General features: G+C 51.4%; 2 protein-coding genes across 4 annotated transcripts in view; both read right to left on the minus strand.

Moving 5' to 3' along the window:
• Positions 1-2,832, minus strand: Isyna1 (inositol-3-phosphate synthase 1). Of its 2 annotated transcripts, XM_050127593.1 has the most exons (11): positions 2,741-2,832; positions 2,537-2,665; positions 2,297-2,458; positions 1,976-2,108; positions 1,694-1,887; positions 1,390-1,539; positions 1,102-1,317; positions 847-1,011; positions 662-775; positions 366-583; positions 1-280 (listed from the first exon to the last, which is right to left on the minus strand). In XM_050127593.1, the coding sequence occupies exons 2-11, from the start codon at positions 2,654-2,656 to the stop codon at positions 76-78; spliced, it is 1,677 nt and encodes a 558-aa protein (XP_049983550.1). In that variant the 5' UTR covers positions 2,657-2,665; positions 2,741-2,832; the 3' UTR covers positions 1-75. The 2 variants fall into 2 exon arrangements, with proteins under 2 accessions (XP_049983550.1, XP_049983552.1); XM_050127595.1 differs by lacking the exon at positions 2,297-2,458.
• A 1,628-nt stretch (positions 2,833-4,460) lies between these two features.
• Ell (elongation factor for RNA polymerase II) overlaps positions 4,461-21,515 on the minus strand; it is a 55,521-nt gene continuing 38,466 nt past the window's right edge. The window contains exons 3-12 of one of the 2 annotated variants that reach the window (XM_050127592.1): positions 13,923-14,044; positions 13,654-13,817; positions 11,746-12,015; positions 9,870-9,990; positions 8,660-8,747; positions 7,837-7,978; positions 6,632-6,692; positions 6,352-6,523; positions 6,064-6,108; positions 4,461-5,968 (exon numbers count right to left, since the gene is read on the minus strand). In XM_050127592.1, coding sequence (XP_049983549.1) covers positions 5,852-5,968; positions 6,064-6,108; positions 6,352-6,523; positions 6,632-6,692; positions 7,837-7,978; positions 8,660-8,747; positions 9,870-9,990; positions 11,746-12,015; positions 13,654-13,817; positions 13,923-14,044 — 1,302 coding nt within the window. In that variant the 3' untranslated portion in view covers positions 4,461-5,851. Of the gene's footprint in view, positions 5,969-6,063; positions 6,109-6,351; positions 6,524-6,631; positions 6,693-7,836; positions 8,342-8,659; positions 8,748-9,869; positions 9,991-11,745; positions 12,016-13,653; positions 13,818-13,922; positions 14,045-21,515 lie in introns of both variants that reach the window. The other variant, XM_050127591.1, reaches the window with a different exon arrangement.

The raw sequence follows: 21,515 nt of genomic DNA on the forward strand, positions 1-21,515 counted from the left end.
TTGCCTGATGGAGACCCTTTATTTTGTTGGCAAGGTCCTGGGGACAATGATGAGAGGGTTGGATGAAAGGATTACTTAAGCCGTGGACACCTCTGGTGTTGGTGCCTGCGTGTGCCCATTGGCATCGCCGGTACAGCCATTGGTGGCAGCAGGTGTGGACTCTTTTTTATGTGACAGCTGGCTGGTGGTCACCATCTCTCCAGGCTTGATGCCTGCGCCTGAGCGCTCCATCTTGTGCTCTAAAAGCATGTGGTTCTGGGGCGGGAGCCCCACACAGGCCCTGCGGGGACAGTGTGGGTTCAGCAGGGCTGCCCCGGTACTGCTCTGCCCTGCCAGCCCTGTGTCCCACCCTTCACCAGGAGTACCTGAGAATGTTCTCGATACAACTGCGCTGGCGGAAGAGTGCATTCACCACTGGGCTGCCAGGAGGCACGAGTGGAGCCTTAAAGAGGAAGCTGAGCAGCGACAGCACCGGGTGGAAGCCCTGAGGCTCAGGGTCCGAGTCGGTGCAGAAGCTCACTCGCTGACAGAGCTCTGTGAGCAGTACTAGGTCCAGCATGATGGGCGCCGCCAAGAGCGAGTCCTGGGTGGGGGTTGGCGAAGGGCATGACAAGGGTCTGGCAAATCAACACCCACCCCCGCCTGTCACCGCCCTCGGTACCTCACAGGTGTTGTGGAGCACCAGGGTGTTGGTTCCACCCAGCATCAGCTCTGAGGTGTACTCGTCCAGGGCACGCTTGCTGTCCCCCACATAGGGCACATACTTGATCACCACCTGTGGAGGCGCATCAGGTCACAGCCCAATCATACGACACCAGGCCCCTGCCTGCCCACAACCCCACGCACACAGTGATCTGGCTCCTCTCCTGGTGCGTAGAGGACACTGTTGCTCTGAACCATGTCGTCCACCACGCTGCTCTTCGTCACCTCCTTGGAGCGGAACTGCAGTGGTGCAGACAGGTTCTGCCCATCGTTGTTGCCCAAGTGGTTATAGCTCACGATGGACATGGTCTGCGTGGTCAGAGATACTGTGGATGTAGGGACCCTCACCAACCCGAGGTCCTGGCCTCCTTCCGGGCACCTCATGAAGCCCCCAGGTACCTTCAGGCCAGAGCCGATGAGGAAGTCCACTAGAACAGACTTGACCTTCGTCTGACCAGACTTGAAATCATCCCCACCCACAAACACATGGCGCTGGAAAGCCAGCTCCAGGGCACCAGGCACCAGCGTGTTCTGTGGGGACCCGTTGAGAAAGGCGCAGCCCTCCAGGATGCTGGCCACGGCAAAGAGTGTGGATGGTGACACCTCCAGGCCAAGCTGAGGGCAGACAGGCAGTCAGCCAAGGCTCCCTCTGGCCTTGATCCCCAAGAATCCTGGGCGCGCACCCACCTGGATAGTACGCAGCAAGTTTTCAGCCGTGTCATTACGACCTGGGACCACCTCGCAGAAACGCTCTGTATTGGCGGTCCACAGCACGATGACCTTGTCCAATCCTGCGCTGGATCGGAAGTCTCGAATGTCCTTTTGGATCTGCTCCAACTGGGAAAAGATGGGGCTAGAGGAGGAGGAAGCTGTCCAAGCCCTCCAGGGACGTGGGCTACTCATGGGGACAGGGTGGGTATGTAGCCAAAGGAAAGGACCACGTGGCCAGTTAACAGGTGACTGAGCTGGGGAAGCCAGTCGAGGCTCCCACCTGTTGTGCACGAGTGCCAGGGATGAGGTTGTCTGCACGTGCTGTCTGGTTGGCAGCGATGAACTCAGGAATGTAGACAGAGGGCCGGGGACGCAGGTTCTCCATGTGGGGCCACAGCTGCTCTTGCAGGCTGCAGTTCAGGACCTGTGCGCGCCGCATCGCCTCGGCCAGGTTTAGTGACGAGATATCCCAGCCTAGGTTGTGGAGACTCTCACACTGAACCCATCCTGTACCCTGGGCCCTCCCACACGTACCTCCACCCCACCCCGAGGTTCCGCCCACCGTCAAACACCAGGTCGTTGGGGGCCACCATGGGTAGAAGCGTGCTGAAGGGCACGAACACCTCCCGGCCGTTCCCATCCAGACCCAGGTTCACGGTGCCCGCCTGGGTCAACGAGCCGTAATAGTTTGCTTCCTGGGGAGCAGCAAGAGGAGTAGGTAGGGTGTTGAGGGGGTAGGGGTCCGCCGCGCTGGGACCACAAGCTCCAGAGGCCACGCCCCGCGCCCGCTCTCGCCCAAGACCGAAGGTGACGTCACCCACACCTCACATGGCCCCGCCCCTCAGGGTCCTCCCCGTCCTCTCACAGCTGCACGGGCCCCCACCTTGCGACCAGTGCGCGTGGGCCAGGTCAGACGCAACCGGTTGGCCAGCACGGCCGCGGTGAGCGTGGAACCGTTGTTCCCACCCCAGCCTACAAGCATGACCCCGAGCCGGGGCACCTGCCGGGCTGTGCGGAAGGTGAAGCGAGTAGCAGTGGGTTGCACCTAAGGACGGGTGGGGAATGAGTGGCCGAACCTCGGGCTCCTGCTGTCCACCGCCCCCCCCCCGGGCCCCGCGCGCACCCGCAGCACGCCGCCCTCGCGGCTGACGCGCGTCGTCCGGTACTCATAGCGAGCCTCGATGGCCTCGGCGCTGTAGACTACGTCCGGGCTGTCCACCAGGATCTCGGCGGCGGGCTCCATTGCGGCGAGCTATGGGCGAAAGCCGGTGAGCGCGAGCCCTCCGCCCGGGGCACACCCTACACCCCAGGACAGGACCGCACTCACCGGCTCCGAGTGGGCTCAGGCTATGGAGGCGGACAGCGCGGGACACCAGGGCGCGCGCGCGGGCAGTGGAGAAAAGGACCAAGGCCACGCCCCTGCTGGGCTTAACGAGCAGCCCAGGGTTCGAGGGGCTCTGGACCCTGGAGGCTGGAAGCAGCCTTAGGCGCGAGCTCCGCGTGCATTGGCTCGCTGCGCACTCACGTTGTACCGGGATACCATGGCAGCCAATGAGCGACAGCCACCGTCAGGGAGGCGGGGCCCCGCTTGGCTAGGGGCTCTTGGTGGTCCCGGAGCTGAGCTAAACTGCGCTCTCGTACGTCTTACCCCCTAATCCTTGGCACTGTTCTACGTAACCAGGCCAACGGGAAGGGACAGGATGGCCAGGCCAGCGCTGCCTCCCCCTCAGCAGGCAAAGCGATAAGGACCGTGGGAACCCAGCGGGCAGGCGGGGGAGGCATCCCAGAATTTTCCAAAACAAGTGGCCTCCTCCTAGTGGAAACTTTCCCCTGCTGGAGCAGGGCCAAAAAGGTGGATCGTCCACAATGTCTGCACGAAAGGGAGAGGGGCTGCGCTTCGTAGGCGTCAAGATTATTTGTTGTTGGTTGGTCCAGATAACCTGAACCAATCCCAATATGAAGGAACAGAAAGGGGACTGTGCACATCCCGGTGAAGAGACCCTGGCAGGATTCCTGGAGGAGCTGTTGGAGAGGGTTTTGATGTTTGAAGAAGAGATTGTCCAGGAAGAAATACAGGCAAAGCCCACTGCATCCCCTAAAGTAAAGCTCCAGGGAGGAGCTCAGATGCGAGTGGGGTTGTTCCCCGGGGGGCCGAGGATCCAGATTGTGCTGTAAAGATCGCTGGTTTTGTCCCCCCCCCCATTCGTCTTGGGGTGTACTTCAATAGAAATGGAGGGTATCTAATCAGTCTGATTTAGGTAATGATACTGCCTGCTGGCCAACTTGTCATCCAGTATTTGGGAGGTTGAGGCAAGAAGATTGCAGTTGGGACATTTATTGGCCAAGGGACCCAGAGCTGAAAGCAAGCAAGGCTGACGAGAGGACTTGGCCCAAGAGTCCCTTCTGGCCTGGACGTGGGGCAGTGTGTGTGTTCAGGAACCATTGTGTCAGGAGTGGGGGGACAAGGGTCAGCCGTTCCAGGGCCGAAGATGGCAGAGAATGGTCATGCTGTTCCCAAGTGGTGGGTACACAGCAGACCGCAGGGTGCCTGGCTCTCCCTTCCACCCCCTCAGCCACCTCAGAACTCTTAGAAGTTCAGCCAAGGTCTCGAGGCAGACTGACCCCAGCCCTTGAGAACAAACATGCTCACAGACTCTGCCCTGGCCCAGACCCAGCCTCTGCTATCTGCTTGGAGGTGGCCAACGGTGGCCAAGCCCACCACTCAGCTCCATGGCCTCAGCTGAGTGCAGCTTAAAACACACCATCACTTTTTGCTGTGTGCACTGTTGTTTTAAAAACAGGCCCAGGAAGTCTTCCTGCCCCATCCTCAGTGGCTGGAGCTAAGACACCTCCTCCTCACCAGGCCTTAACTCCTCATCTGTGGGCCTTGGTGCGGCAGGAGAGCCAACTCTGTGTGTGCCCAAGCACCCTACCACCCCAGCCTGCCTGCCTGGCCTCACCCCTCACCTCACCACAGGGGGCTCTGGTCTAAGCTCACTTAGGACCACCCCACACCCTTCAGTGATATACACAAGGCACAGCAGGGATGCGAGTCCATCAAATTTATTATAGACTTTAAAAGTCGGTGGTTCACCTGCTTAGTGTACAAAAGACAGGTTCAGAGAAAGGGTCCCAAGAAGGCACCGTCTCTCCTGTCAATTGTAACGTTTTGGCAAAAGTGAAGACTGTAAACACCAAGTCCATGGCTCAAAGTAGACTATCCACTGTACAGTCCAAAGGCGGAGACCACCAATAAATTAGACCATCTTTAACCTGCCAGCACCAGCAGTTCCAGAGCCTGGCCCTGCCCTCCCTTCATAAATCTCAGACAGACAACAGAACAACAAATCAGACCAATTCAACTGATAGTCCCTGGGTGGAGTTCCCAGGGCAGGAAAGGGGCAGTCTGGGCTGGGTGTACCCAGAGCCTGCACAACGCACTGTGCAGAATCTGGCCCAGCCCCATTTAGAAACCAACAGTCATTCAAACATTGAAGGATCGGTTTCCTCTAGGGTCTGGGGACCCCAGGGATCCCATAGGAAAGCTAATAGCTGTGTGGCGTAGAACTGGACCAGGCAGGTGCTTCCTGGCTGCCAGGCTCTTTGGAAGCCATCCAGAGACACCCCTGAGGTTTAGAAAAATAGACATCTGGGCCAGGCGGTGGTGGCACACCAGCACTCAGGAGGCAGAGGCAGGTAGATCTCTGTGAGTTCAAGGCCAGCCTGGTCTACAAGAGCTAGTTCCAGGACAGGCCCAAAGCTACAGAGAAACCCTGTCTCGAAAAAAACAACAATAACAACAACAACAAAAAATAGACATCTGTATTTGAGTTTCTACCCTCCCCGTTCTGCAACCGTGGGTAGCAGTGACCCTGCCGCCCCCAGCATATCTCCAGCATAGCTTCTCTCTGATGTGCACAGTTCAGAACCCACTCTCACACATACACGCACACACACACCAACGGCCCCTAGGATTTGGGGTATGAGAAGACGAGGCACAGTAAGAAAGCAGCAATTGGGGGCCACAGACCTGCGCACTGGAAAAGGCAAGCAAGGCACCACTTTCAGGCCCCCCCCCGCCCTGTGGGAACCCAGCAGAGAGGACCCCATGACCCACAAATGGATGAAGGGACAGAGTGAGGCCAGCAGCACAGGACCACACCGCCTCAGTGTGACATGAAGGTGTGTATGCAGGGGGCTGACGACCATATGCTGCTGAGGGCACTGCAGCGGGCTTTGGGCACAGCCGGGAGCTACAGTAACCAGGACCTGGTACTCTGCTGACTTTCCCTGGAGCTTCTAACCCTGGAGGTGTGGGCCGTGGAGAGGCACGGAGTAGAAAAAATACAAAAATAGACGGTCTCTGCGCCGGCGAAAGGGCCGAGTTCATAGAAAACTAGAAAAGGCAGGTGGAGCATCAGGACTGCCTGCTAGTGCGCTAGGGCCAGGCCTGCAGCTGCCGTTGGTCATACTCTGCGATGAGCCGCTTGATGTGTGCCAGCTTGCGGTGCAGGTACTCACAGCGTCGCTTCTCTCTGCTGTAGTTGGTGTTGGTCTGTGAGGGAACCAAGGGCCACTGGTGAGACACATCCGCCCGGTAACCTGGGCCAGGCAGGCTTCCCCACTCAGCACCCACACTGCCTCACGCACCTTTTTGATTTTCCGGTATTCTTGAAGAATCTGCCCACGGGTTGTCTGGGGGAAACAGTAAGAACTAATTATGTCCCACCTTGGGAAGCTGAGGAAGCAACCACCTAGACAGGCAGAGCGCAGCCTTCCTGCACTTCTTTCAAGGGTGCAGGGGACATGGCGGGGGAAGACAAATGGTGAAGTAGCCACACTAGAGAAACCTGTGTGAGCTACAAGACCTCCTGACCTTGCCCAGGCCCTACTGCAGGGACTTGTGGTCAAACCCTGGTCATGGGTAGTTAGCAGTACCTCATACTCCTCGGAGCCCTGGCTCAGCTGCCTGAGCTGTGCATCAAGCTGCGTGAACCTGCGCGTGATCTGCTCAATGCGTGCGTGCAGGCTGCGATACTCGCTGTACTCAGCATTGAAGTCGTTCTTGTAGCTCTGACGCTGCTCTGATGATGAGATGGCCGGGTATTTCCTGAGGGACGATAAGGGTTGTTGGGGCTCAAGGGCACAGTGGTTGGCAGCACCTGGCTCAGGCAGGTGTCTGGGCCTGGGTAGGACACAGCCCAGGTAATATACTCACAACAAATAGTCCGTGGTCTCAGAAGTAGACGTGGGGACACTGGCACAGGCTCCATTCAGACCTGCATGAGCAATGTACCCTTAGTCCAAGGTCAATGTGTGTGAGGTTGCAAGCCATGCTTAGATGGCCACAAGTTGGCACTAGCAGTGGACCAGGTGTCAAGGCCAGCTGGCCACAGTCAAGACCCACTGTCCAGGCTACTGGCCTCTAAACAGGTTGGCTTGAAGCCAAAAACAGAACTCTGAATATTCAGTGTCTGCACTGAGCTGGAGACAAACCCTGACGGCGCAGACGACCAGGCAGGTGCGGTCTCTGGCAGCACAGCAACTGCAAACACAGCAACACTGAGACCGCTGGGCCCTAGCCCTCTGCAGATACCACTGCAGGCTGGGCCAGTCAGGAGGGGTTCCTCCATATGGCATCCCCAACCAAGCCTACGACCAGGAGCTGGTGGAACCTACGAAGGGGTGAGGCAAGGTGCAGCCCTGCCAGGAAGAGCATCACGTTCCAGCCATTTAGTTCATTTATTTGACTCTTTAGCCTGGGCTCCCCTCCATGGCGGGATTGATAGGGTACACTTGCTGGTTCCCTGGACTAACAGCTCAAAGTCCCCACATACCCTGTTTTGACCAAATGCTCTCAGCCTAACCAACATAGGCTTCAGGGCCCCGACCCGCAGTGCTGGACCACAGGTCTTGCACTCTGGAGCTGACCAGGTGGACAAGGGTTCTTAGAGCAGTGTGCCCCATGTGTAATCACAACCCTTTGAATTGTCCTCCATCAGACAAAGCCAGAGGTTATCTGTGGCCAATGGTTTGCATGCCCACAGTGGCCTCAGTAGTCCCTAAAGGTCTTACAGCTACTTTGTGTCTGTGAGTTCCTAGCGCCAGCAGAGCACACAGCCAGTACAGGCCCTGTAACGCCATATCCATGTGCTCACCACACTGTGGACACAGGGCTCCGGAGGCCTCTGCCTCACTCCTCACGGTATATCCTCTTGTCCCAGCAGCCATTGCTCCCTGGCTCAGTACACCCATCTGTGCCTTGGCCCTCCCTGACTCTCTGGCCCAGGGCATGTCAGTGCTTCCCATGGCACCCCTGCCTGGGGCTGCAGGCTGGTGGCCAGCCACAGTACCCCAGGTCCTGACCCCAGGGATGCTCTCACACCCCACACCTAGTGACTCAGACAACAAGATAGTACTGACCTGGGGTATCTGGGAGCAGCGCAGGGGCATCAGGCTGTGGGGCGGGGGGCCTGTCCTCAGGGGGCCGTTCCTTGTCTTTGTGCTTCTTGGACTTCTTCTTGGGTCGGCTATGGGTGTGCGAGGAGCCAGCAGGTCGCTCAGACTGGGAAAAGTCCGTCAGCAGGGGCAGGCTGAGGTGAGGGGCTGAGGCTGGGGCTGGGGCTTGGGTAGCCTCTTGGTGCTTGTAGTCCTGGGCACTATGGCCTAGATCATTGCTGACATCAGCTAAGGGGTCATGGGTCCGTGGGGGCTCCAGCCGTGGGGGCAAATGGCTAGAGCTGAGGGTGTCTGTAGGGGTGGACCCCAGGGTAGGCAGCAGGGTCTCGTGGCCATTGGGGGCACCCAGCTTGCCATTGAGGGTGGGCTGTGCTCGCTGTGTGAAGTGTGAGATACGGGGCTTCTTGCTGGCCAGGGGGTCAATGAAGTCTGTGGACTGAGGTCGTTTCTGAGAAGTGAGCAGAGAAGCCTGTGGGAACCAGAAGCCACCTTGAGGGTCTGCTGTGGCCACACGGGGGTGCCTACACACAGCTGGGCAGGGCTTACCAATCCCTGCATATCAGGTGCCTGCCCGACTGGTCAGTGACAGGCACTCTGCAGGTACTTGACTGTGGGCACTGGAGGGTGAAGACAAGGTCCTGAAGCATATGGCCATCCAGACAGACACCCCCCGGCCCCGAAGAAAGCAAGTTCCCCAAGGGAGTGTGGCTCAGGCAGTGGATGTTGGCCACACAGGGCTGTGGGACACCAATGAGGACCCCACACTCATCCACCCTAAGGCAGGTACCTGAGAGGGTGAGGCGGAGCGGCCATGCTCCCGGGGTGGGCTGGAGGCAGTAGAGTCTGAGTTGGCACTCTGTGGCTGGCACAGCTTTCTGCAGGAGAGTGGTAGAGGCACTATGTTAGCTGCCTGTGCGGCATTCACCCGGCGGAGGACTCCTGGGTCCTCAGGGAGCACTCCTGCTCTGCAGGCTGAGGTGTGGGTGGTCAGCACCTGGGACCACAGTTAGCACAACCCCATCCTGTGTGTCAGCTCTAAGTCTGTATGTGGTCCTGCTATGCACACGGTATCACACACACACCGACTGGCTCAGCACTCATCACAGGGAATGTCGTCAGCAGTGGTGACTGGTCCCAGGCATGTTGGCCCTGCCCGCACACTCACAGGGAGCCCAGCACTGGTGGAGGGCGGAGACAAGGAGGTGGGTCAGCAGTTAAGACCCGAATTGTCTTGTAAGACCCTGACTCAAAAAAGAGAGAAAAGAAACTGGGCAGCACATGACTTTAATCCTAACACTCAGGAGGCAGATGTAGGCGGATCTCTGAGTTCGAGGCCAGCCTACAGAGTGTGTTCCAGGACACCAAGGGCTACACAGAGAAACCCTGTCTCAAAAAAGGCAAAAAAAAAAAAAAAAAAAAAAAAAAAAAAAAAGAGAGAGAGAGGGAGAGAGGGAGGGAGGGAGGGAGGGAGGGAGAGAGAGAGAGAGAGAGAGAGAGAGAGAGAGAGAGAGAGAAGGAAAGAGGAAAGGAAGAAAAAAGTATGTGGCGAGTGGCAAGCCTAGGGCTTCTGTCAAGATGTTCCCTCCCAGCCTCTCCAAGCACTTGGAACCCAGGCTCTAGCAAAGGCACAGGCTAGGAGATCAGCCCAGAGTGAGCTGCTGTCCCTAACCTTGAGGAATCAATAGGAATCTCTCAGTGGGAAATCACTCCAGAATCAATTAGCTATTCCCTCCCAGTACCAGCACCACGGGAAGCATTTAATTATCGTGCCACTCTCCTGGAGTCTGCCTCCTGCACTCCATGGGCCCAAGAGACTCATTAGAAGCCATGGGGACATGGATGGGACACCCTGGCCCGCAGGAACCTGCACAGTTGGTTGGGGACAGCTATGATTGTGAGCCATCTGTCAGGCTGAAGCCTGTCCAAGGTCCTCTGAGGCTGGGGCTGAAAGGGGTGGGAGTGAGGCTGCTACCACCCAAGTTTACACAGGACCTTACCGCATGAGCACGCGCTTCAGCAGCTGCTGGTCACCCTCAGAGTAGCCGGGCCAGTCCTTCTGCACATCCTTGTACATGCAGTCCCGCAGTGTGCATGTGCCGTCTTTGGGGTTTACACTGGCTACCTGCAGGATATCCAGCTGTCACTGACTGGCACTGCATAGTCTCTGGGTGGTGAGTGCTTAGGGAACACAGGACTCTACAGGGACATGGGCAGCGATGATCCTACCTCAGCTTCCCTGCACTGGAGCGACAGGCTCACACTGAAGGTGGAGACTGTCTTTTGGACAAGGGGCAGCATGGTGTGCTGCTGTCAGCCCCTCACAGGCCCCTACCTATTTCAGATGGTGACAGCCAGGAAGTCCTCTCTCACTCATTCCAGGCTGTCTGTCATCAGAGGAGCCTGAAGGGGCTAAGGCCATGTCTGTGCTGGCCTTGCTGGGCGCCAGTGTGAGGCATATGCACACACCAGCCATTCAGCTGTGCCAATCTGAAGTACTCTTGAGGTGTGCTGGATCTGAGAGGAATGGGTTATATTTTCTGGGTTTGGGAGACAAAGCCTTGACTTGTAGCCCAGGTTGGCCTTGAACTTACAACTTCATGCCTCAGGATGCTGGGATCACGAGTATGCCAGTATGCTAAGCTGGCAGGGACTTATTACTGGTTGAGTAATTGCTTACTTCATGATAGCACTGAGATCTAGATGCTGTACTGTCATGCCTGCCACTCAGCTTCTGCACAGCATGGACACATTCCCATACACAGGCTCTTCCATGCATGTAGTCTCACTGACCATCTATTACTGCCCTGGGGTCGATCCACCCCCTCTGGTCCTCCTCATTGCAGGTGCTCAGGGCCTCTGGAGACCCGTGGAGGCTGTAAAGGACCAGACCAATGGGTGACAAGACAGGCCTGTTCTGTACCTGTGGGGTCCCACTATCACACAAGATACATTCAGAGTGAGGCTGGTCGAGCTTGTTATGGTCAGGCCTGGTATGGCTGACCACAGAGGCCCTGGGAGCCCCATGTTGCATCTATGTGAACTCCATGGGCCGAGGTAGAGGGTGATCATCACCTCTCCTGATTCCAGAGCTTTCTGTGAGTCTTTTATTTTATTTTATTATTTTTTTTTTCCAAGACAAGGTTTTTCTGTAGCTTTGGAGCCTGTCCTGGAACTAGCTCTTGTAGACCAGGCTGGTCTCGAACTCACAGAGATCCACCTGCCTCTGCCTCCCATGTGCTGTCTGTGAGACTCTTGATATTATATTGTCACCCAGAGCACAGGGCGAGGCCACCCCAATCCACCTCTATGCTGGTTCCCAAGGTCTGGCTGGTGCTGTCAAATTTTTTTTTAATTTCACATGTGTGGGAGTTTTGCCCGAATTTCTGTGTCTGCACCACGTGCATGCCTAGTGCCCACAGGGACCAGAAGAGGAATTAAGATCCCCTGTAACTGGAGGTGCAGACAGCTGTGAACCAACACATTGGTGCTGTGAACAGAACCTGGGTCCTCTGCAAGAGCACACTGATCCTAACCACTGGGCATCACCAGACAGCAAACTCCTTTCCCAAGTGAGCAATCTCACCAACCTTGGCTGGCAGCTTCAAGTCAGCAAGAATGCTCACCATCCAGTGTCCCAGGAAACACTATGGGTGGGGACAGCAGGAAGGCATGACCCAAGTTCCCATGGATAGTGCAGGGTTAACAGCAGTCACAGACACAGCTCTGAGCAGCTGCCTGCCAAAACTGTGCAACCATACCATACAGGTCTGTGGGCACTGCCTGTTGTGGGCCCTGCTAGGGAAGAACCCAGTACATTTCTGCCACCCCAGGAGGCTGGGCCTGAGACCACCGTGGGGTCAGGCTGGCCTGCACCTACCTGCTGCAGCAGGCTGTCCAGGGTTTCCTTGTCCGCCTGTGTCAGACCGTCCTTCTGTAGCCTCAGTAGCAGCTCAGCCTTCCTGTAGGGCCTCAGGGCCAGGAGGTGCAGCACCCGATCTCGGAAGGGCCTCAGGACCACACTGCTGGCTCCGCTCCCACCACTCTTTCTGATGGCACTGGCCAGGTTGATGGGGGTGGCCCGTTTCCGGGAGGGCACCGCATCGGCTGTCCCTGGCGCTGGCTTCCGGAACTGAACTTTCTTGCCTGTAATGAGAGCCTGCGTGTTACGGTGCAGCAGACAGCCAAATACCATGCCACAGAGGGTGCACCAGGTTTAGAACTCATGAACAGTGTCAGTGTCCATAGCAGAGCAAAGCAAGCAGAAGGCAAGAGGAGAGAGGGGAAAGAGACTGAGCAACTGTGAATGTGTGGGCATCTTGCCACAGCCCAAAGACAGAAGGCACCGGGGCTGACAGGTGCCCTGCACCAGCTCTGCTTGCTTCTGCAGATTTAAAGGCACTGTGTCTGCCTTGCAGCCTCAGCCAGAGCTCTGTGGCTGTGAAGGCATCAGGAGGCCATCCTGAGCAGCCCTTCAGGACACAGCAAGCCCAGCACCTGGAGGGCCCCTCCCTTCACAATCTGGTTCAGTCTGGTATGAGACAAAGTCTCACTGTAGCCCTGGCTATTTTTTTTTCAAATGATGTATTTATTTACTATGTATATAGTGTTCTGCTTGCATGTATGCATGTTGGCCAGAAGAGGGAGCCACATCTCATTAATAGGCAACGAGGTGGTTGCTGGGGATTAAATTTAGGATCTCTGGAAGAACAGCCAGTGCTCTTAACCGCTGAGCCATCTCTCAAGGCCCAGCCCAGGCTAAACTGACTCATCATTCTCCAGCCTCAGTCTCCTGAGTGGGCCCACTAGTTAAACACAGACAGTCTTAGAAATCAACATGGTACCTTAACAAGGTGTGACAAGTGAGGTTGCTAACCAAATTGTATTCACAGGACCACAGCTTCGTTCACATGGGTGCACACCCCATCCTGACCTTGAAGAGGGGTCTCTGTCATCACGGACAGCTCAGAACTCCAATACCACAGGCACACAGGAGGAAGACTAGCCATGCTCACTCTACTCAAGACCCACCCAAAGCTGCACCCCACAACATGTGGAGTATGGGGGAAACAATGTGAAATTCCAACTCTTACTCTATTATGAAATAGACACCTATTTATTCCTGTATGTATATTTGAGCACATGTGTGCAATGGCCAAGGGGGCCAGTAGAGGGCACCAAGAGCTGACATTTGGGTGCTGGAAACCAAACCTGGGTCCTCGTTCTAAGACAGAGTCTCTGGTGGACCAGGCTGGCCTCAGACTCACTACATATGCTAAGCAAACAGGGAAAAAATACAAGGCTGCAGCTCTGCATGAAACTCTAAGGCAACTAAGAATGCTAAGCTCCTGAGAAATAGCCTCCCCAGAAAGGCATTCACCAACTAACATGCACGTGAGTACACAGCCGAGCAGGTTCCACTTGCGCATTAGAAATACATGCATTACTTTAAACATAAAAAACCACGCAGACAAAACAAGGCCCTTCCTTCCTCCCTGGGACTGCCTGGCGCTGTCCCATTGCTGGGTTGTTCTCAGGAGGCCAAATTCACCCACCTCTCAGTCTGCAGCTTGTGGCCACAGTACCCTTTGGAGGAGTGGCTGGGGACAACTGGAGAACTAACCTATGCATAGCTCTGTACCTCTCAGACTTGGAGAGGACGGCTGGCCCAGGTCCCTGTCCTACTTGAGGCTCACATGTCATCTGTAGCCACAGCCCCATACTCCAACACCCTCCAACATGAACCTCCCTTTGGTATGTCCCAGCCTCCTGCTTGCCACTCACCCATATAGCGGCCTCCAGCCTTAATGACAATAGCACTTCGGCTCCGAGTCTCCTCCTCTGCCTGCGCCATGCTCTGCCGGGCCTTCTGGTAGGAGTCATCGGTGGCACACACTGTGACCTTATCCTGGATGCTGCCCAGACAGTCCAAGTGAACATCCCCATGGCTGCACAACAAGAGGAAATGTCACCATTAGGGTGCCACCTGAGCCACGCCGAGCCAGCCTCAGCACCACAGGAACAGGCAGCAGTCTGAGGGCAGGTAGCCTTACCTGGAGACATATTGTTGGATGCAGTCAAAGCTGCCCTGAGGGCTGTCTCGGCCAATGTTGGAGAGGTAGAAGGAGAAGGCCCGCACCTCCTCGGGGCAGTCAGGCTGGGGTATGGAGATGTGCTGTGGGGAGAGGGAGTGTTACTGTGGTCCTTAGCATGGGGAGGCTGCAGCACAAGTCAGCACTCACTCCTCACAGAGACCATTCACTGGTTGTCAATGTGCAACCTGCACAGAACGTGTGGGCATCTTCCTCTGTGGCATCTCCTGGGCATGAAGGGACATGTTGGTCACTCATCCTTACCCTCTTGCCAGGCTTAGGCAGCACAGGTGCTCACCCCAATCATTGAGCAGTCCCTTGGATTCCCCACCATGAAGGTAGAATGCCCCAGCTGCCACAGCTAACAGGACAACATGCGCTCCTACCAGCGGATAACTGTGGACACAGTGTAAACGCCATCCTATGGCCCTGCATGTCAGCAACCAAATCTCAAAGGCCCCATTGCCTGAATCTGCCTTAATGCAAATATGGGGTTTCTGTTTTGTGTGTTTTTGTGTGTGGTTTTTGGAGACAGGGTTTCTCTGTGTGACACCTCTGGTTATCCTGGAACTTGCTATGTAGACCAGGTTGGCCTTGAACTCAAGGATATTCACCTGCCTGACTCTTCAAGTGTTAGGACTACAGGTGTGTGTTACCACCACTGTCCAGCTCAAATGTGTTTGTTTTAGGAGTCAGGGTCTCTAGCCTAGCCCGATCTCAGATTCGCAATTTGGCCTAGGCTGCCCTTGAACTGACTGTCCTGACACTACCTCCTCAGGACTGGGGAGACAGGTGTGTACTACACCTGGTTTGCTTGGCACATGATGAACACAAAGCCTCAGGAATGCTGCAGACAAGTATTGCACCCACTGACTGTCTAAAGAGGGATCCCAGCATATGAAATGCCAAACCCTGGCCTGCCTCTTACCACTCACCCAGACTGTGAGGAGTACACAAGCATGCAGCCTCAAATGTCCATACACAACGCTCACACATATCCACACATATGCGCACTCTCTTCTGCAGCCTGCCCAGACTCATGCCATTGGCTGAGGTCCCTCCCGGCTGTGGGCTCAGGGAACTGCAAGGGCTTCCACGCCACCTGTCCTTGACACATACTTCCAGCTTAGGCAATAGCTGACATTCCCTTGGCACAAGCCCTGAGTTGCATGTGGCTGATGCCACAGCCAAGGAGTTGGGCTCTTTGTACATGACATCACACAGGGCTGGCAGCCTGAGCTCAGGGTCCTGCAGTACACAGATGAAAAGTCTCATGCAGGTCCCAGGTGCTACTCAATGCTGGGGTCTCTGACTGAGCCTGCAGAGGGGCTGCTGACCCGGGTCCCTCTGGGTAAGAAAAGGAGTGTTGCACCTCTGGGGACAGGGCATACAGGGAGCTGGAACCATGTCAACCACGACAACCAGGCCAGAGTGGAGGTGATGGGCAGGGCATGAGGCCAGGGCTCAAAGGTCCAGGGAGCTGGATCTGCCGCGGTTAATGCTTCCGCTGCCCTGATATGTAGCTCAGAGCCTGCTGATGTCTCAAATGGCAGGCACTATGTCTGGCATCTGTAACTTAAGCTGCAGTCCTAGTGACCAGCTTCAGTTTGGCTCTAGGCTGTCTGAGGTGTGCAGGTAACCTAAGTTCAGCATTTCAGGCAAAGAGCCTGGTGAGGTGGGTGAAGCTCACTCAAGAGTGCCTGAGGACCCAGGCCTGGGAACCATCCTGCTAGTCTGAGGCAAAGATATGAGGGACACAGGCTTCACCCAAAACCCTTTCACCTCTCATTGTAATCTTGGGGGGGTCTTCCATGGGAACTAAGTTGAGTGGCAGGTTAACAGTTAAAAAATGTTTTGAGCAACCTGGGCCAGAGAGGGCCTGAGAAGGCAAGCTCCACAGGACATTTGCGGAGGCAGGACTGGGCCAGCAACGTGGGCTGGAGCAGACCTAAGACAGCGAACTCCACAAGAACAGGTACAGAGGAGCAACTACTGAGCGAGTCAGCGGGAGCCAGAGACCACTGCAGGTCCAGGCAGGAATCTGAGACTTTCAAGGGAGTAGACCTAAGCCTGGCCCCTTGCGGGTCTGGGCGTGAGTCTGGGACCTCTGAGGGAGTAAGCCTGAGCCACGTCCTCTGCAGGGCTGGGCACACCTGAGCCTGGGAACTCCTAGGGAGAAGACTGGAGCCAGAAACCTTTGCAGGACAATCCCAAGCCAGGGACCTCTGCAGGAGGAGATCCAGACCAGTGACATTGACAGAAACAGGTCTGAGCTGACAACCTAGGCTAGAGCAGGCCAGAGACAGCAAACTACAAGGGAGTAGAGCAAACCCCAGGAGCGCTGAGCAACCTCCAGGAACACGGAGTGAACAATGGATAACTAGAACTGTGACACTGACTGTACCACAAGGAACAACCATCTGAGTCTTGGATTCACTGGCACCTAGAAGATTAATCAACAGAATCTCAGACAGCCCCAACCACACCTATTAGAGGAAAAGATGAGCAGAAAAGGTAAGAACACACACAACACCACAAAGAGCAACACAATACCAGTAAAACCTAAAGATCCTACAACAGCAAGACTTGAACAATCAAATATAGATGAAGCAGAAGAAAATGACCTACAAAATAACTTCAGGACAATGTTTGTGGAAATGAGAAATTCCCTCAAAGAAATGAAGGAAAAAAACAAAAAATTGGAAGATATCAGCAAATTCCTTAAAGAAAATCAAGAAAAGCAATTAAACATAAGAAAGAAACTATTCAAGACTTGAAAACTGAAATAGACAAAATAAAGAAAACACAAGCCGAGGGAATTATAGAAACAGACATCATGAAAAAAACAATCAGGAACCAAAAAGGCCAGCATGAACAGCAGAATACAAGACATGGAAGAGAGAATCTCAAGTGCTAAAGATACAATAGAGGAAATATACTCATCAGTCAAAGAAAACATTGAATCTAACAAAAGCTTAACCCAAAATATCCAGAAAATATGGGACAAAATGAAAAGGCCAAACCTAAGAATAATAGGTACAGAAGAAGAAAAAGCTCAACTCAAAAGTACAGAAAATATATTTAATAAAATCATAGAAGAAAACATTCCCAACCTAAAGAAAGATATGCCTATGAAGATATAAGAAGCTCACAGAACACTTAATAGACTAGATCCAAAAAAGTCCCCTCACCACATAATCAAAACACTAAACATACAGAGTAAAAAAAAAAATATTAAGAGCCGCAAAGGAAAAGGGCCAAATAACACGAGGCAGACCTATCAGAATTACAGCTGACTTCTCATTAGAGACAATGAGAACCAGAAGGTCGTGGTCAAGCATTATGCAGACATTAAGAAGAAACCACAGATGCTAGCCCAGACTACTATACCCAGCAAAACTTTCAATCACCATAGAAGGACAAAACAAGATATTCCAGGACAAAATGATATTTAACCAATACCTAGCCACAAACCCAGCCCTAGACAAAATACTAGAAGGAAACATCCAACCCAAGGAAGTTGGCTACACCAACAAAACACAGACAATTGATGATCTCAAAGCAGCAAATCCCAAAAGAAGAGGAAAACACACAAATTAACATCCCCAACAACAAAAACTAAATTAACAGGAGATAGCAATAACTGGTCATTAATATCCCTTAATATAAATGGACTCAACTCACCTATAAAAAGGCATAGGCTAACAGATTGGATACAAAAACAGAATCCATCCTTTTGCTGCATACAAGAAACAAACTCAACCTCAAAGACAGACATCATCTCAGAGTAAAGGGTTGGGAAAAAATATACCAATTAAATGGACCTAAGAAACAAGTGGGTGTAGCTATCCAAATATCTAACAAAATAGACTTCAAACTAAAATCAATCAAAAGAGACAAAGAAGGACATTTCATATTAGTCACAGAAAAAATCCGTCAAGAGAAAATCTCAATACTGAACATCTATGCCCCAAACACAAGGGCACCCTCATATGTAAAAGAAACACTTCTAAAGCTTAAATCATACATTAAACCCCACACACTAATAGTGGGAGACTTCAACACTCCACTCTCACCACAGAACAAGTCTGTCAGAAAAAAAAAAAATAATAGAGAAATAAGAGGAACTGACAGATGTTCTGACTCAAATGGATTTAACAGACATCTATAGAATAATCCATCCAAACAAAAAAAAATATACCTTCTTCTCAGCACCTCACGGAACCTTCTCAAAATTTGACCACATATTAGGTAACAAAGCAAACCTCAACAGATACCAAAAAATTGAAATAACCCAATGTATCTTATCAGATCACCATGGCTTAAAATAAGAATTCAACAGCAAAACTAATTCCAGAAAACCCACAAACACATGGAAATTAAACAATGCTCACGTGAATCATCAATGGGTCAAGGAAGAAATAAAGGGAGAAAATTAAAGGCTTCCTAAAATTCAATGAAAATGACCACACAACATAACCAAACTTATGGGACACAATGAAAGCACTGTTAAGAGGAAATTTCATAGCACTAAATGCTTATAAAAAGAAGCTGGAAAAAAAAATCCCACACCAGTGAATTAACAGAACATTTGAAAACTTTAGAACAAAAAGAAGCAAACTCACCCAAGAGAACTAGATGGCAAGAAATAATCAAAGTGAGAGCTGAAATCAACAAAATAGAAACAAAGAAAGCAATACAAAGAATCAATGAGACAAAGAATTGGTTCTTTGAGAAAAATCAACAAAATAAACAAACCTTTATCCAAATTAACCAAAAGTCAGAGAGAGAGACTATCCAAATTAACAAAATCAGAAATGAAAAGGGGGACAGAACAATAGACATGGAAGAAATACAGAGAATCATCAGGACATATTCAAAAAACCTGTACTCCACAAAATTGGAAAGCTTAAAGGAAATGGACAACTTTCTGGATAAATATCACTTACCAAAATTAAATTAAGACCAGATAAGCAAATAAAACAGACCTATAACTGCTGAAGAAATAGAAACAGTCATCAAAAGTCTCTCAACCAAAAAAGCCCAGGAGGTTTCACCTCAGAATTCTACAAGATTTTCAAAGAAAGACTAATATCAATACTCCTCAAATTGTTCCACACAATAGAAATAGAAGGAATATTACCAAACTCTTTTTATGAGGCTATAATTACACTGATACCCAAACCACAGAAAGACATTACTAAGAAAGAGAGTTACAGACCAATCTCACTCATGAACATTGATGCAAAAATACTGGCAAAATTGAATCCAAGAACACATCAGAACCATCATCCACATGATCAAGTCAGCTTCATCCCAGAGATGCAGGGATGGTTCAACATACAGAAATCTGTCAACGCAAACTACCATATAAACAAACTGAAGAACAAAAACCACATGATCATCTCATTAGATACTGAAAAAGCTTTCGACAAAATATAACATCCCTTCATGATAAAGGTCTTGGAGAGGGCAGGGATACAAGGAGCATACCTAAACATAATAAACACAATATATAGCAAGCCAACAGCCAACATCAAACTAAATGGAGAGAAACAGCGATCCCAATGAAATCAGGAGGAACAAGACAAGTTTGTCCAATCTCTCCATATCTATTCAATACGGTCCTTGAGGTCCTAGCTAGAGCAACAAGACACCAAAAGGATATCAAGGGGATACAAATTGGAAAAGAAGTCAAACTCTCATTATTTGTTGATGATATGATAATTTACGTAAGTGACCCCAAAAATTCTACCAAAAAACTTCTACAACTCGTAAACACTTTCAGTAATATAGTAGTATACAAGGTTAACTCAAAAAAATCAGTAGCCCTTGCCGGGCGGTGGTGGCACACACCTTTAATCCCAGCACTCGGGAGGCAGAGGCAGGCGGATCTCTGTGAGTTTGAGGCCAGCCTGGTCTACAAGAGCTAGTTCCAGGACAGGAACCAAAAGCTACGGAGAAACCCTGTCTGGAAAAAAAAAAAAATCAGTAGCCCTACTGTACACAGATGATAAATGGGTTGAGAAAGAAATCAGAGAAACATCACCCTTTACAACAGCCACAAATAGCATAAAATATCTCAAAGTAACTCTAACCAAACAAGTGGAAGACTTGTATGAAAAGAACTTTAAATCTTTGAAGAAAGAAATTGAAGAAGACACCAGAAAAATGGAAAGATCTCCCATGCTCTTGGGTAGGTAGAACTAACATGGTAAAAATGGCAATCTTAACAAAAGCAATCTACAGATGCAATGCAATGTCCATCAAAATCCCAGCAAAATTCTTCACAGACCTCAAAAGAATGGTACTCAACTTTATATGGAAAAGCAAAAATGAACCAGAATAGCCAAAACAATCCTGTACAATAAAAGAACTTCCTAAATATAACCCCAGCAGCACAGGCACTGAGAAAAACAATTAATAAATGGGACTTCCTGAAACAATAGCTCTGTAAAGCAAAGGACATGGTCAACAAGACAAAATGACAGCCTACAGAATGGGAAAAGATCTTCACCAATCCCACATCAGACAGAGGTCTGATCTCCAAAATATACAAAGAATTCAAGAAATTGGATACCAAAAGATCACATAATCCAATAAAAAAAATGGAATACAGACAGGGTTTTTCTGTGCAACTGTAGCTATCCTGGAATTTGCTCTGTAGACCAGGCTGTCCTTGAATTCAGAGATCCTCTGCTTCTGCCTCCCAAGTGTTGGGATTACGGGTGTCTGTTTTTGATTTGTAATTGTGTGTGTTTGTGTTGGGAGAAGTATATTGCACAGCTAGTGAAGGCCAGAAAAATGTGTAGGTCCCTGGAGCTAGAGTTAGTCAGTTGTGAACCTCGATGAGGGTTCTCAGAACTGAACTTGGGTCCTCTAGAAGATGCTGAGCCATCTGCACAACCTCCCTTTATCTGATTTAAACTGAAAAAACATTGCTTAAAACATTTCTTTTTATATATTTTTTTAATTTTTTTTTATTGAGCTCTACATTTTTCTCTGCTCCCCTCCTTGTCTCTCCCCTCCCTTTCAACCCTCTTCCAAGGTCCTCATGCTCCCAGTTTACTCAGGAGATCTTGTCTTTTTCTACTTCTCATGTAGATTAGATCCATGTATGTCTCTCTTAGGGACCTCATTGTTGTCTAGGTTCTCTGGGATTGTGATTTGTAGGCTGGTTTTCTTTGCTTTGTTTATAAACCACTTTTGAGTGAGTACATGTGACAGTTGTCTTTCTGGGTCTGGGTTACCTCACTCAAAATAATATTTTCTAGCTCCATCCATTTGCCTGCAATATTCAAGATGCTATTTTTTTTTGCTGTATATATTCCATTGTGTAAATATACCACATTTTCCTTATCCATTCTTCGGTTGAGGGGCATTTAGGTTGGTTGTTTCCTGGTTCTGGCTATGACAAACAATGCTGCTATGAACATAGTTGGGCACAAGTCTTTGTGGCACTATTGAGCATCCTTTGGATATATACCCAAAAGTGGTATTACTGGGTCTTGAGGAAGGTTGTTTCCTAATTTTCTGAGAAATCACCACACTGAC

Source organism: Alexandromys fortis, unplaced genomic scaffold (genome assembly GCF_014885135.2).
Source record: "Alexandromys fortis isolate MF-2015 unplaced genomic scaffold, M_Fortis_MF-2015_v1.1 scaffold_284, whole genome shotgun sequence".
NCBI classification, from domain to species: domain Eukaryota; kingdom Metazoa; phylum Chordata; class Mammalia; order Rodentia; family Cricetidae; genus Alexandromys; species Alexandromys fortis.

Coding starts and splice junctions, on each gene's coding strand:
- Isyna1 (XM_050127593.1), bottom strand. CDS start 2,656: ATGGAGCCCGCCGCCGAGATCCTGGTGGACAGCCCGGACGTAGTCTAC. Junction 776..846: donor GAGAGGAGCCAGATCACTGT/GTGCGTGGGGTT, acceptor GCGCCTCCACAG/GTGGTGATCAAGTATGTGCC. Junction 281..365: donor TGTATCGAGAACATTCTCAG/GTACTCCTGGTG, acceptor CTGTCCCCGCAG/GGCCTGTGTGGGGCTCCCGC.